At 31.2% G+C, this 15,032-nt stretch overlaps 1 protein-coding gene across 3 annotated transcripts in view; it reads right to left on the bottom strand.

Annotated features, from left to right (window-relative positions):
• LOC142325503 (1-phosphatidylinositol 4,5-bisphosphate phosphodiesterase epsilon-1-like) overlaps positions 1 to 15,032 on the bottom strand; it is a 1,691,101-nt gene that overhangs the window by 1,188,726 nt on the left and 487,343 nt on the right. For 2 of the 3 annotated variants that reach the window (XM_075367353.1, XM_075367348.1), the window contains exon 4: positions 1,263 to 1,411. In XM_075367353.1, coding sequence (XP_075223468.1) covers positions 1,263 to 1,382 — 120 coding nt within the window. In that variant the 5' untranslated portion in view covers positions 1,383 to 1,411. Of the gene's footprint in view, positions 1 to 1,262; positions 1,412 to 15,032 lie in introns of those variants that run through there. The other variant, XM_075367349.1, reaches the window with a different exon arrangement.

Here is a 15,032-nt window from a genome sequence, read left to right as displayed (position 1 = left end):
GTCTTGTACAGTCTCAGTTCAACCTACCCACCGCGTTGGTCTAGTGGTGAATCCGACTTCCCAAATCAGCTGATTTGGAAGTCGAGAGTTTCAGCGTTCAAGTCCTAGTAAAGTCAGTTATTTTTATACGGATCTGAATCAGGAATGGTCGAACTGAGACTGTACAAGACTACACTTCATTTACACTCATATATACCATCCTCATTCATCCTGTGAAGTATTATCTGAAAGGTAATTACCGGAGGCTAAACAGGAAAAAGAAAGAAAATCTCAGTTCGGCCATTCCTCAGATGTGTGGTTAATTGAAACCCAACCACCAAAGAACACCAATATCCACGATCTAGTATTCAAATCCGTGTAAAAATAACTGACTTCATTAGGACTTGAACGCTGTAACTTTTGACTTCCAAATCAGCTGATTTGGGAAGACGCGTTCACCATTAGACCAACCCGGTGGGTAACCGGTAGATTACTGAACTAACAAAATTGCACACGTTTCGGTAAATTGTCACTATTACAAATAACAACTAAGAGCTTTCCTTACACTGAATACAGCGTAACGTGTAATCCTTTTTGGTCAATCTGTGTATATTCTCATATAATTAACAAAAGCAGATTAAATTTCAAAGTAAGACCTAAGATCATATGCAATACTGCTAGTAAAATGCGACAACATAATAAAAAATAAAAAATTGCAAAAATAAAGATATATTAGTGACATAAATATATAAAATTTAAATTCTTAATATTTACGTATTAATTTTTTTTAAAAACTATAAAATTAATTGTAAGTGACCATTAATAAAAAGCGGATATCCTTAGAACAAATTAATTTAAAACTAATCTATGAAAATTAGGAAGAGATTTAGTTTACCTAAATAAGCAGCGAATTTAGCAGTATAAATAAGAATCAGGTACAGTGCTAAGGGTTCTACTCTCAAGAATGACACAAAAATTATATATATAAAATAAATCCACTAACTTTACATTTTTTTTATCATGTCGCTAATTTATTTGAAATAATTAAAAAAAATATACTATTTTCATTGCATGCATATAAAAAACATTTATATGAGAGTGAAACCACGTAAAAAATTTTCTAAAAGCAGATATAATTTCTAAACAAATATAAATAGCACAACAAATACAACCTTTAAAATAATACATATAATTTAAAAGTGTAAGGTGAGCGAGTGTCAAATTATATAAATGCGCTAATAAAAAAAAGGAAGTGTAATGCGTGTAGCTAACGTGCAACTAACCTTTGTTTTGGGAGACAGAATCACCTGGCCAAGATCATTTTGAACTCCAAATGGGTAACGGACCTCTTTGGGAGCAATAGGAGGTGTGCACACGGTGGCTTTGCTCGCTGCATGACTCATGCCGCAGGCATCTTCACAGCCTCCAACCCCTGGTTTAAAAAAAAATAATAAAGATATTAACAAAATCGTTAATACTAGTGTAATATAAAAATTATAATCTTATTCTAAGATAAGTAATGCAGAACAATGTTCACTTAAAGGTACACCGTATAAATTCATGTATGTTTCTTTCATGAAGAAACAACTGAATATAGGACACCTGTTTTAAAAATAAATTTAGTCGATTTAAAAACAAAAAAACAATGTAATAAGTAAAAAGACGTTTTGGATGTATAGGAAGAAAAACTCAGGAAACCTTGTCTTAGTTATATTATATAAATACTTCAAACATTTCAATCTAACCGTAAATTTTTGAAAAATCCAACTGACGCGCAGGGTGGGGTTGAAATTTGTGGATCTACGACTGGCTTCTTGATATCTACAAAGTCCTGTCTTAGTACGCTACACCAATTGTATTTAAGGTATAACTACGATTGTACCTTATATGTGTACACTTTCTAAACTTTGTCCAATAATATTTGTGATTTTTCACCATTTTCTGTCGTTTGTCACGAACGAAAGGTTGCACAGTGATCTTAGAATCATAATGATAAAAAAAATAAATGAATTATTAAAAGAAGAGAAAAATAACACAAGAATAAACCTTTTATTAAACCTTGCAATAAACCATTTATTTAATAGCTAAGATATTCAGATATTTATAATATTAATGAATTTTTCATTTACATTTATTTGAAGCCATCCATTAATCATGTATTTAAATGGGCGTAAACATCATCGTATAAAAATAATTTAACTACTATATAATTCATTATTTATAGGTACGAGAGTATACATAAACATATTATATTTTATAAAAACCAAACATTATTTTACTGAAAATGTTTATTAGATATAATAATTGCATAGATAAAATAATAATAATAATGAAATAAATATTTAATTCACAACATTCAACATCAGAAAAAGAACGTATAATTTTCTATATATCTTCCAAAATTTATTAACGATTGACTGTACAAATATTTAGTGATGATTATAATATAGATATCATTAAAGCAAATAAGAGAGAAAGACTTAACAAATCTACGTTGTGGCAATTCCAAACCAAATAATCTACCATCCCGTTGAATAATGTGTACCCGGTCTAGTAGGTATTCGGTTCAAATTATCTTTTATTCTGACCTATTTGGCAAACAAACCAAAGGTTGTTAGAGCCAAAACCCCAAAATCTGTAAAAGCAGGCTTACAATATTCATTGATTTTAATCCAGGTATTATACTAAAGATTTTCTTATAGAGAACACAAATTTCCTTGGCAGAAAGACCCTAAAGGTAATACCTTACTTTACAGGATATATATTTATTAATAAATTTATTAACTAAAAAATCTAATATGGACACCATGTGACTACCTTATACGCCTATTAAATTACATATATATTTTTTTACATATTTTATTATTTTTTGTTATTATTGAATTATTATTTATCGTTAAAGATTTCTTTACAATCAGAGGTTAATAATAATTAATAAATTAATATATTTAAATTTAAAAAAATAAAGTTAAGAAAAAAAGGGTGATGAAGTCTGATTCTAACCGATGTGCCATCCTCTTGTAAGAACCAAATATTTCATTAATTAAAATTTTATTTGAATACAACTCTGAAACCAACGAAAATACGATATATTGTTGAAAAGCTCTCGATGAGGGCTTACTGCTGTACTAAAGGTAAATTCCAAAATTTGTTTTAGATTTTGGGATTTTTTGGACACTTTTTGTCCAGTCGATTGCCATCAAAAGAGAAGGTGCGCAACTAGATGTTACAACAGTCCTAAGTCAAAAATGTCAACATCCTACGGTTAATCGTTTTTGAGTTATGCGAGATACATACGTAGGTACAGACGTCATGCCGAAATTAGTCAAAATGGATTCAGGGATGGTCAAAATGGATATTTCAAATAAAATATGAAAACTGAAATTTTTCACGATTACAATACTTTATTGTACTTCGTACAAGGAAGTAATAATTAAAGAACGCTTACCATCTCTTTAATTTTTTGATGAGCAATTATTTTTCTGAAAATTAAATGTAAGCTCTTTGGTTCCATTTTACAGGTTGATCTGTTGGTCTGATGTTTTTTACTGGTGAACTTAAATTAATATTAAAACCGTAAGAAATCAAACGAAAAAATATATTAAAAATTACAAATATTTTTTCATGATTTCCACACAATTCAAAAATAAAAAATAAAAAAATTAATTTCTTTTAACAGAACAAGTTACGAAATACATGATTAAAAGTTTAATCACGCGTAGCAGAGTAGTGTTAAATGACGGCAAAGAAAAGTATCAATTCACACGGCTTACTAGTATACGTCTTTCTTCTTTTATTGCACGGAAAGAAACTCATTTTGACACATCGTTTGAAATTCCGGGAAAAAAGAAACAACGTGCAACACAATACACAATAGAAGTGATCACTACATGTTAGATTGGAGAATGTCTTGTAATAGAAATTTCAAAAAACATAAAAGTTGGAAATATACATATATATATATATATTTTTTCTCCTTCTTAATTTAGCTAATTTTATGCAATATTTAGTTAAAATCCAATCTATTTTCATAATTTTGTTACAAACAGTTTGAAACAAGTATAAGAGACCTACAGTTGTTACGTTACTATTGATAAGTCACTAGAAACGATAAGATAGAGGTACTTATACCCTTCAATTACATTATTATCCAGAATTGTAAAGTACTTATTTTATTATTACACGACTGCCCAAAAAGGAGTGTAATTTTTTTAGGGTGTATGTATGTACTTTTGTTCTACCGTAGGAGCTCAACGACTGAACCGATTTAGATGTATGATCCCGCGTTGGAATCCTTACGTTACGGGGAGTGTCATAGGCTGTATGAATATGTGTACATGTAAATTTAATTCTTACTAAAAGGACACAAAAATCATTTTAAGTATTTTCAGTATCGATTTATTTGTGTCGAAAATAGTTGTTTTATGATATGGTACGATATTGAATGAAAGAATGAATGAATTACAGTAGTAAAAATTATTAATTTATTTTATAATTATATACTATTGTTATTTATTGTTTATAAATATGTTTCATCATGTAAGCATGTTCTTTCTTCTTGCTCCTATTTTTTGGTATTTTACATCTTACTTGTGTATTACTAGCCGCTCAGGGCTCTGTACCATTGACCCTCGACGCGTTTGTATGCTCATGTGTGTGAGAATATTATATATTTATAGAAATATTCTAAGAAAAGAAATATTAGTGTGTACATAATATTTTTCTGAGCATTTTTGCTGTTTTTATATTAAAAATAGGCTCAAGTAGGGAGTAGATGTAGAATTTAAGAGTTTTTAATAGTAATATGTTTAACGCTAGCCATATTGATAATAGGAAGTTGGCTTGTGTATGTTCGTGTGAGAGTGTGCTAGTTGGCAGTCTAGCTGCTGCTATTGGCGCAGAGCGGACCACGTGATGCGGCGGCCGGATGCGCGCCAACGACTCTCCCGCTAAATAAAGAATCATTTTTTTTGCTATATATTAGCTAATAATCCTTTTCTTTTATTACAAAAATTAATAAATAATAATAAATTAATCAAATATAAAATAAAAATAATCTACGCTTAGAATTTAAATTAAATAATCTGTAAATTAATTGCAACGGACTGTTTCTAGCGGGAAAAAGCCGTGAAGGGAGGCGTTTGCAGCCACCCGGCGCCCCACCATTGATCCGGTCTGCGCCACAATTTTATTAATAAATATTAACTAATAATCCCTTTCTTTTATTACACGATTACCCAAAAAGGAATGTAACGTATTTGAAGTGTATATTTGTACGAATGTAGGTTGTTCCACCGTAGCCGTTCAATAGCTGAACCGATTTAGATGTTTGACCCTGCGATGGACTCTTACGTTACCGGGAGTGTCATAGTCTGTATAAATATATGTGTGTGTGTGTGTGTGTATATATATATATATATGTAAACAAATAAAGAATCCTAGAATTTCAGTATGGCTTTATTTCACTGTCCAGGATTCATGGCGAAATATTTCGCCATGAATCTTTCGCCATGAATAGCGAGTTACGGCTGGCGAAATATTTTGTCAGCCGTAACTCGCTAACGAAGCGTTTCCGTACACATATTTATATACACTTTTTTCATTATTTTCACTGGTAGAAATTCTTTCTATTTCTTCGTGAAACACCCTGGGAAATATTTATTTAAATATTAAATTTTACTTAATTTCTGTATTAAAAGGTATACATAAGTAATTTAAGATGTTTACTTTGAACTGAATGTTAATTTTATGTTATCAAACACAAAATAAGATTATAGTGAATAAATTAAAACTGTTTTTTCATAGAGAGTTTAAAAATAAAACAGATATTTTTAATGCTAAAAAATATCTATATTATGCGTGAGCCAGAATTAAGTAGGGCGTAACCTTGCAGCATGTCATAAAATTGTGATAACATTTAAGTGAATATTAATCAAAACTTTTCTGACTTTTTAGGATTAGTAGAACATTTAAAGTCTCTCAGCCAATAACCGTCAAATGTTAACTTTTTTTAGTAGTAGCATGGACTTAGAGTCTATATCAACAATGAATATAAATATTCCTGTAAAGATTTACGATTTGTCTTTACAGTATAATGTTGTTTAAATATAAATGAAACTCAAAATTATAATTTTATTAAAATTATGAAATGTAAATTAATTTAGAAAAAATTTACAAAAGATATTTTCTTTTTATTTAAATGTATTCAAGAATATTCAAATTTTTATTTTTATATACTTAAAAACAATGTTAAAAAATATACATTTTTTTATTTTAAAATAAAAGCCCAAATGAAAAATTTTTGTATTGTAAAATTATTAATCTATTTTCAGCGATTTCAATTAGTCAAAAATGACAAGTAAAAGAAAATAAATAATAAATGGTATAAAAAAAAAATATTAATCACAGTCTTTTGAAAGTTCTCCAGAGTTCCAAAATGACGTCTTTTTAAGACATGTTTCAATTTCGGGAAAAGGAAAACGTCACAAGGACTCAAATCAGTTGATTAGGGGGGGTTGAGGAACCGTAAAAATTCGTTTTGAGGTCAAAAATTCCCTGATGGAAATGGCCGAGTGACACGGGGCATTGTCATGATGAAGCATCCACTTGTCTGCAATGTCTGGTCTCACGCGAATCCCTCTTTTCCTGAGCCTTTCAAGGACATCTTTGTAAAACACTTGGTTGACAGTTTGTCCTGGAGGAAGAAATTCTTTATGCACGAAACCCTTCTGTCAAAAAAGCAAGTCAGCATGGTTTTGATTTTTGATTTGCTCATTCGACATTTTTTCGGTCGAGGAGATGACGGAGTGTACCACTCTTCGCTTTGCCGCTTTGTTTCAGGATCGTACTCAAATATCCAGGATTCACCACCTGTGATCACACGATTGAAGAATTCTTGGTCATTGTCAATCCTCTCAAGAAGATCAACGCACACGTTTCTTCGATTGTCCTTCTGTTCCGTTGTGAGGTTTTTCGGCACCAATTTCGCACAAACCTTTCGCATATCCAAATCGTGTGTCAAAATTTTATATACGGTGAAAGTGTTTAAATTTAACTGTTCACTCATCATCCTTATTGGTAAACGACGGTCTGAGCTCACAAGAACTCTCACACGCTCAACGTTTTCATCAGAATTTTAAGTTGAAGGTCTCCCTGAGCGAGACTGATCTTCAACGTGTTCTCGGCCTTCAAAAATGATTTGTGCCAGCGGAAAACTTGTGCTCTTGATAAGCAATTTCCCTATAGGGCTGTTTCAACTTTTCAAAGGTCACACTCACGGATTCCCCAAATTTAACACAAAACTTGATTGCACAACGTTTCTCTAAATTCCGATGCTCCATTTTTGTAACAAACAACAAAAACACAACTTCAGTGATGGCGCTGTCAAAAATAATGTGTTGGCTGAATAGAGTTGAAACTCGTACTGAGCATGTGGAAGGGATGAAGCACCCGGTCTAGCACAGACCGGTAGACACAGTGTTGCCAGATCGTTCGCAGTGTTACCAATCTCATTACTTTTCTCACGCACCTCGTATATAACTTCATTGAATATTAATGCGTACGTGAACAGAAAATTTATTTAAAAATGAAATAATATAAAAATACAAAATTTATTTATCTTAGCAAATATAACCTCATAATAATTGAAATTCAAGTTTCAACTTGAACATTACACATTAACATGGAACACACTGAACATTAAAATGGAGTTAATGTTTGAAAAATTACAGATAAAGTGAGGTTTTGTAAAGCAATATAAAAAAGTATTGACTTCTGATTATATTATATACAGCTATTATTTATTTACCTTTAAAACGAATAATTAAAAAAAATTACAGCCTTAATAATAATAAAACAAATAATAATTTTATTTTACCCTTCATGTGATCAGGGAAATTAACAAATAATATTTATAACATCAATTTTTTAAATATTTTTGATGTTAATAAAATAATTGAAATCAATTGTCAACGGAGGTAATGAAACTGGAAACTTATTTTATTTGGAAAGCATTCTTCAAGTATAAATTTCTGTGTTAAGAAACAAAAATTCATTGTAAAACTTATGCAAGCAATAAATTACGACAAAAGGTTATGTTCATGACTACCATGGGTTTTATACGTTTTATATATATATATATATATATATATAAAATCTTTCTCTCTCTCTCTCTCTCTCTTTCTCTCTCTCTCAATCTCTCTCTGTGTGTGTGTGTGTGTGTGTGTGTTTCTGTATAAGTTCATACATGTTAGAAAAATGTTTTGTACTTGTATATATTAATGGAAATGACAAAAAAATGAATGTATAACGATGCTTGAACAATAAAATGCGCGTATGAGAATAAAGAAGTCGTTTGCACTAACTCACCTTCTCTGTAAATCAAATGCGTATGCACATATGTGAACAAAAACACTCATATTCATGTAGGCAAGTAAGTATGAATACACAGATAAAATAGGGAAAAATCTTTCACTCCAAGCACAAAAGACTAGTTAATATCACATATCATCAAAAAATGGACAAGCACCATTTAAAATAAGAATTTAAATTTTTTCTAAATTTTTTTTAAAAATAAAAGATTTTATTTGTTGAAGCACAGACCAACCAAGAATGATGAGAAGAAATATAAAATGTAAACACTATCGTAACAAAAGTGATATACTAACAAGTTCAGCGGAATTTGCAATTATTAAAAGAAAAACCGAGGATGAATCACGTTTATGCTGTTATACGCTGCCAACTTCCTAAAAGTTCAAACCCTAAGCACGTACGTTTTTCATCATTCCTAGTACATTATAAACATCGAAACAGAAATCATTCTTCTTTTCGAAAATATCATGTAATATATACAATCAGATTAAGCTGAAAACTTATTAAACATAGAGCACATGATAAGCAGTTCCTATTTTACAAAATCAAGGACAAATATACCTATATACACACGCACGCCCTCGTGAAATATTTGTTTTTAATTTTCATTTATCCAGAGGGATTTGAAACAATTTTAATATATTAAAATTTACATAAGAATGTTATTTATTTAACCGGTGTCAACGGAATAATTTACGTGCTTTCGATAGCTAATAGAAGATTATATCATTGGTATTTGCTGAACGTTTAACAAATTTGTTGTTAAATATTTATTGGTTTTCAACACTAATAAAGATAGATTTTATTAAATCTATATTTTTTTATGATTTTGGTAATCATTAATCTGTTCATTTCCATTTGGTTTTTCTTCTCGATTGTCGGTTGTCTAGTATTAGTATTTAAAAAGAAAAAATAACACTGGGAGTCATTTTAAATACAGTTAAACTACACATAATTATTTTTTTGTAAGAGTATGTCGGTAGATCAATATCCATTGAAATGCACTGAATATCAGTCTGAGTTCTTGAAAAATATTCTTAATGATAGAAAAATATTAAAAAAAAATTGTGCGAAACATTGTAAGTTCTCTTATATACGTTAAGTTACGTTTTACAAATGGATACTCTAGAAAACATTCAAAAGATTTAGTTGATTATAGTATTATATCTTGTTTATACTAACATGTTAATATTAAAAATGTTATTATAAATTAGACGAACATCTTAAATAGTTAACTACGAATATAATGTAGATATTGTTGTTAATTCTTCATAAGCGAGATGAATAAAATATAATCAGGAGGGACAGCGTACATTTCAAATCACTTCAAGTGAGAAATTTCAAATAGTACTAAGATTTAAATTGAGTAAATTATTATTTTTTATTTAAGTAAATCTATTCTTAACGGCGTTTGAAGAAAAGCCAAGAGAAACAGATATGAGACCGGAAGAAGGAAAGAAGTTTTTGAATATCAAAAGGAGTACAGTATATTAAAAAGTGAATCAAAGGAGGCAATTAAAATGATGAGAAAAGGAAAAACTGAAAAATATGATGAAATACCAATTGAACTGTTCAAAGCACCTATGTAATGGAATACTTGAAGAAGGAAAGTAGCCGAACGATTTCCGGGATGTACAGAAGAAAAGAAATAAAAAGAACTGTGAGGAACATAGAAAAATTAGCCTAATATTGCATGCAGTCAAGAGGAGGAAAGACTAAGTGAGGCGGTTCTACGAGGCTAGGAACAGGACTTATTGAAGAGGAATGGTTGCTGTAAGGAAGTAACGGCCTTGCGATGTTTGACGACACTGCGATCAAGGTAAATTTTATTTATTTTATTTTGTTTTGTCGAAGAAGTTAGATGAGATGCATCCTAGGGCCGAAGTGTGGCGACGTGCAGGGCCAGAGAGATAGTCTTTTTGCCTAGGATGTTCGGGTCCACCCACATTCAAGAGTGGAGGGTTGGGACTCCCCGATGATGGCATAAAGAACTCATACTGTTTGAATGGGTCGCGAAGTGAAAGATATGCGAATGCACATCTGAAACTGAGTGGTACGCCCTTCCGCTAAGGAAGGGCGTATCGGCTATCCGGAAGAGGAAGTCCGGTATGTCCTAGTGAAGTTGGGGAGACCCCGGTGGGAGGCCCCAGAAGGGGGGCTAGCTAGGTTGAGCAAAGACTGCTGTAACGACACTCCGAGGTGACTGTGTTTTGTATAATGGGGAGGACCGGTTGCCTTGGGGGTGTTTAAAGAAGAAAAGAAAAAAAAGGGTTCTTAATTAATGTAATTCAAGCAATTAATCTGAATAAGAGGATATGCAATAAATTGGATACCAATATTGAGACAGAAGATTGTGGGTTTAGAAGAGGTGTTGGAACAAGGAATATTATAGGACTGCTAAGAGAAATAGGCGAAAGTACATGGAAAGGCGGCGGAGGATGTATGTTGCATTTTTCGAACTAGAAAAGGCGTTTGAAAGAGACATTGAATAAATTACTCAAACTCAAACGACTCAACTTACGTCTATTATTGTCAACAATATTGGTAACTATGGACAAAACTGTGCCTTGTCCTCAGTTTCTTTTTTTCATGACTTGCCCTGATAAACGTAGCCACGACGGCCCAGGACCTCTGGTTCCTTAGCATTGTCTCTCCGATACTGTCCGGGGAGATGGACAGCAGCTGCATTTTCCCATTTTGGGACCTGTTGAGAATGCATATTAAGAGCTTAGGTGGTTGATCTGTGAGCTGTAACTAGGAAGTACCAAGGTGAGTTTTGTCTTTAAGTAACAAACTGTTATTGTATAAGGCGTTTTCAAAACCAATATGAACCTACGGGATACAACTTTGGGGTACGTCTAGCAATAGAAATATCGACCGACATCATCCACAGGTTTCACAACAATTTGCTGAGGAACATATCGGAGGGCCATGGTTTGCGGAGTACAGAGAGATCCACGATTACCTAGGGGTGCAATTTATTAATAAAGAAATTCAACGGTTAAAATCAAAGTATATACTTACGCTTAATATGTATGAAAATCATCTTGCTATTGACCTATTGGATAACAGTGAGGATGTGAGATGACTGAAAAGGTTGCATGCATGTATTGGATCTTCAGACGTCGTGCAGTAAATATTGTCCTTTACTTATTGAAAATTTCTGTAGTTTTGACCATTTATCTTTTTTAGATCTGTTTCATTACTTGTTGATTTATTTGTGCTTTGTTACGAATTTTGTAGACATAGTTGGTTATATAGTGTTCGTTGTATTTTTAATTGTATTATGCTTTCTTTGATCAGACTTTATTAAAAAAAACTTCGCAAAAGAAAATCTTTACTCTAGATCAGTGAAGTTCTTTGTCATCAAAGAAGTCATTGGATTGTATCTTTAGTGTAATAAAGATAAGTGAAAGCGGACAAAATAGTTAATAGTAATCAATTTCAGAACTTAAAGTGTATCCCAAAAAAAACATGATTTCAGTTTTGGAAATCACAGTTAACTGCTCACGGTGCACGAAGATCTATGACCGTAATGATAGAGCTGTATGATAATCGTATACAATTTCTAAGAGTTGCGACGCTGCGTAATCTGAGACATCATTAAACCTTCCTGAGGGGGAATGCATACAAAAGATTATCGTTTATACAACACCTACAAAAATATCTACGTGAGGATTCCTTCACGTAGAAATTTAAAAGCATGATGTAATCGGCTTTGACGAAACTGCTGAGTAACTCAATTTATATAAATTGCATTTAAACATATTACGGAATCTGAGTTCAGAATTTAGAAATATATCAGCAAAATGGAAAAGTTTTTATTAACGTGAAAGACTTTACTTTACGTAATTTATAAAACAAGTTGAAACTTTTTGAAACATTTTAGATCCGATGTATATTTATTTACCTGATGAACATTTTAACCCTAAGAGAAAATGAGCATGTTTGAAATGCAACTACACTTTTAGATTACATAATATATAATCCAAATGCTAAGCAGTTACATTTAATAAATTTAAAAACATTTAATCCATTCTACGTGATGATAAATTTTAAACTAGTTTTATTTTTACAAGGTGTATATATGCACATACATGTAGTAGGTATATACATTTTATGAAAGGAATACATTTATGAATTTGAATACGGTACTGAAATGGGAACCCATGTTATGCGTTAGTCGGAAAAGGAGGTTCGGCTGTTTTAATAAACGTTACTTCAAAGGAGAGGGTGCTTTTCAGACATGTAGTAAGAGATGACTCGTAGTTGACACTCTGAATTTCAAACATGTTACCAATACTAATATTATGATAATATGGAGATGATATATAGCGTTCTATGACTTTTTCTTAAAAAAAAATCTTAAAAACAAAAACTATATTTTAGTTTCCAGATTATTATTAAAATCTAAGAAAATATTTCAATTTTAAATAAGAAATTTTATTGGTGTGATTGTAAATAACAATATATCATAAAATACAATACTTGCAATACTTTAGATTATAATTATGAAATTTAGCTCAGATTTAAAAAATTAAAACATAAGTTTCGATACAAGATATGACAACGTCAAACATTTTTTTCGACTAAATTATATAGTGGTCAGATCAAATTTATCCGTATATTAAATTCAAATACAAGTCTAGTAAATGTCGCTCCAAGTTACATTTTTTGGGCACTGATAGACTAGTACCACAAATAAAACAAATTGGTTTCAATGTATTTTTATTAGTAAACAAAAAGTGTTCCTTCCACCCATTATTTAATTCATGAAGAGTAATTATCTTCATATTTTCGTTTAGGAGTAGATGGATTATTGAAAACTCATAGCACGAGAAAAATTTAAACGACACGCACGAAAATAGTATTAATTACTGTTTCGATTATGTTTTCAAATTATGGCAGAATTTATTTTTATGTCCAAAGTTGACATTCCAAAAACGTTTTATTTCTATATCCTCTGCGTGCCGCTTACCATGATCCTGCGTGCCATGTAGCACGCCTCCGCGAATTGGCCACAGATGCTCTAGGGACTGGTTAGAGAAAATACAAGTATTACTCTGAAAAAACAAGTTTGGTCAGTTCTTCTCTTATATCAGGTAAAATTTCCTACAGGAACACGAAAGACTGGGACAATACCATACGAGTATATATATATTTTATTTTTTACTACACACATATGATTTTTATTATAGTCTTACCGTACATTTGTCATAGGATATTTGATTTTGTATATTTCACAGCATCAATGTATCAGCATCATAAGGGAATGAAAATTATCCGAATTACATTTTATCATGTTAATATTCATAAACGTAATAGTTGAAAGCGACCTGATATGGGTTACTGTGGCTCCCGAAAATGATATGACTATTCTTAAGAATAACAAGCATCCAATACGAGGCTTATTAAAGAAAGCGAGGTGATTTCCCGATACCTTCTTCACCAAGTCAAATATACGGTTTCCATGCCAGCTTCCCAAACCCAGTGAAAAGTAGGTGATATTTAGCGTTGCAATTTATACCTTCATTCTATTGTAAAGTAACAAAATGATACATTCCTACCTGTAGTGAATGCTTTGTCAACACTGCTTCAACTCACCAGAAATATGTTTTATTTTAATACGTTAAAAAGATATGTTTATTTTTTAAAAATTTTACACATCTTGTTTACTCAACAGGGAAATAACAGCATATACGAATAAAATAATTTAAAAAAAAAAAAAAAAATATAGACTGAATTTGACTGTAAAAACGTTTCCTAAGGCAACTGCATCTGACGTTTTTTAATTCATACTTGAATTTGTAACATAATAAACAAATTAATACGTAGCAGATTCCTAAAGTGTCTGCCTTAAAGATTGGGATAGAATTATTTTTAAACTACATAATTCTTTTTTATTATTACGAAAAATTAGGCTACAAACAAAAAATCTATTTTTAATTAAAATATAGACAAAAAATGTGTGTCCGTTTGACTTTTATACAAAGATACAGTTCCATCGTCATGAAATTTTGCAACTTAACAGTTTCAAACAAGAGAAAAATTTTTATCTACATTTTATTTTGAAAAACCTATCCCCACCCCCTTTTTGCTCGCTCATTGTTGTCTTTAACCAACCTCAAACCTTTTGACTAAATTTACAAAAATATAGAAAGACAATAAAGTCGTTACTATGGAAATAATTGAACAAATTATTCGAATAGTAGGACTAATTAGAAGCGGAAAAAGAATAATACTGGGAAAATAATTATGTTGGAAAATTAATTACTAATTTTTAAAATACTGCACTAGAACTTTTGACTCCGAACAATCGAAATGCCACCCAAAAAAGAAAAATAATTTGGTCAGATTTTTCCTGTAGCAAAAAAAAGCCATATCCATTCGTCGAAAACACCTGAAATACGGTAGCTTCGTCTACAGCAAGAGCATATAAAGCTTCTACATCAAGAACGTGGGAAACGTTACAAGAAAGAGACCTTCACCTGCACCAGGACCGTATCAGAACTTCTCCATTAAGGGCAAAGGAAACTTTGGAGAAAAAAAGAGCTTCACTTATTCTAAAAACGTGTCAGAACGTTTACTTCGTAGAAGTGATTGACGTATTTATCACTCGCATTCCGTTGATCAATGATACAAACATACCTTTTGAGTTCAAACGATTGCAAGTTTCCTATCTT

This window comes from Lycorma delicatula, chromosome 5, assembly GCF_047948215.1.
Source record: "Lycorma delicatula isolate Av1 chromosome 5, ASM4794821v1, whole genome shotgun sequence".
In the NCBI taxonomy this organism is placed as follows: Eukaryota; Metazoa; Arthropoda; class Insecta; order Hemiptera; family Fulgoridae; genus Lycorma; species Lycorma delicatula.
The sequence above is the reverse complement of the archived record's forward strand: the minus strand, read 5'-3'. Positions and strand labels throughout refer to the sequence as shown.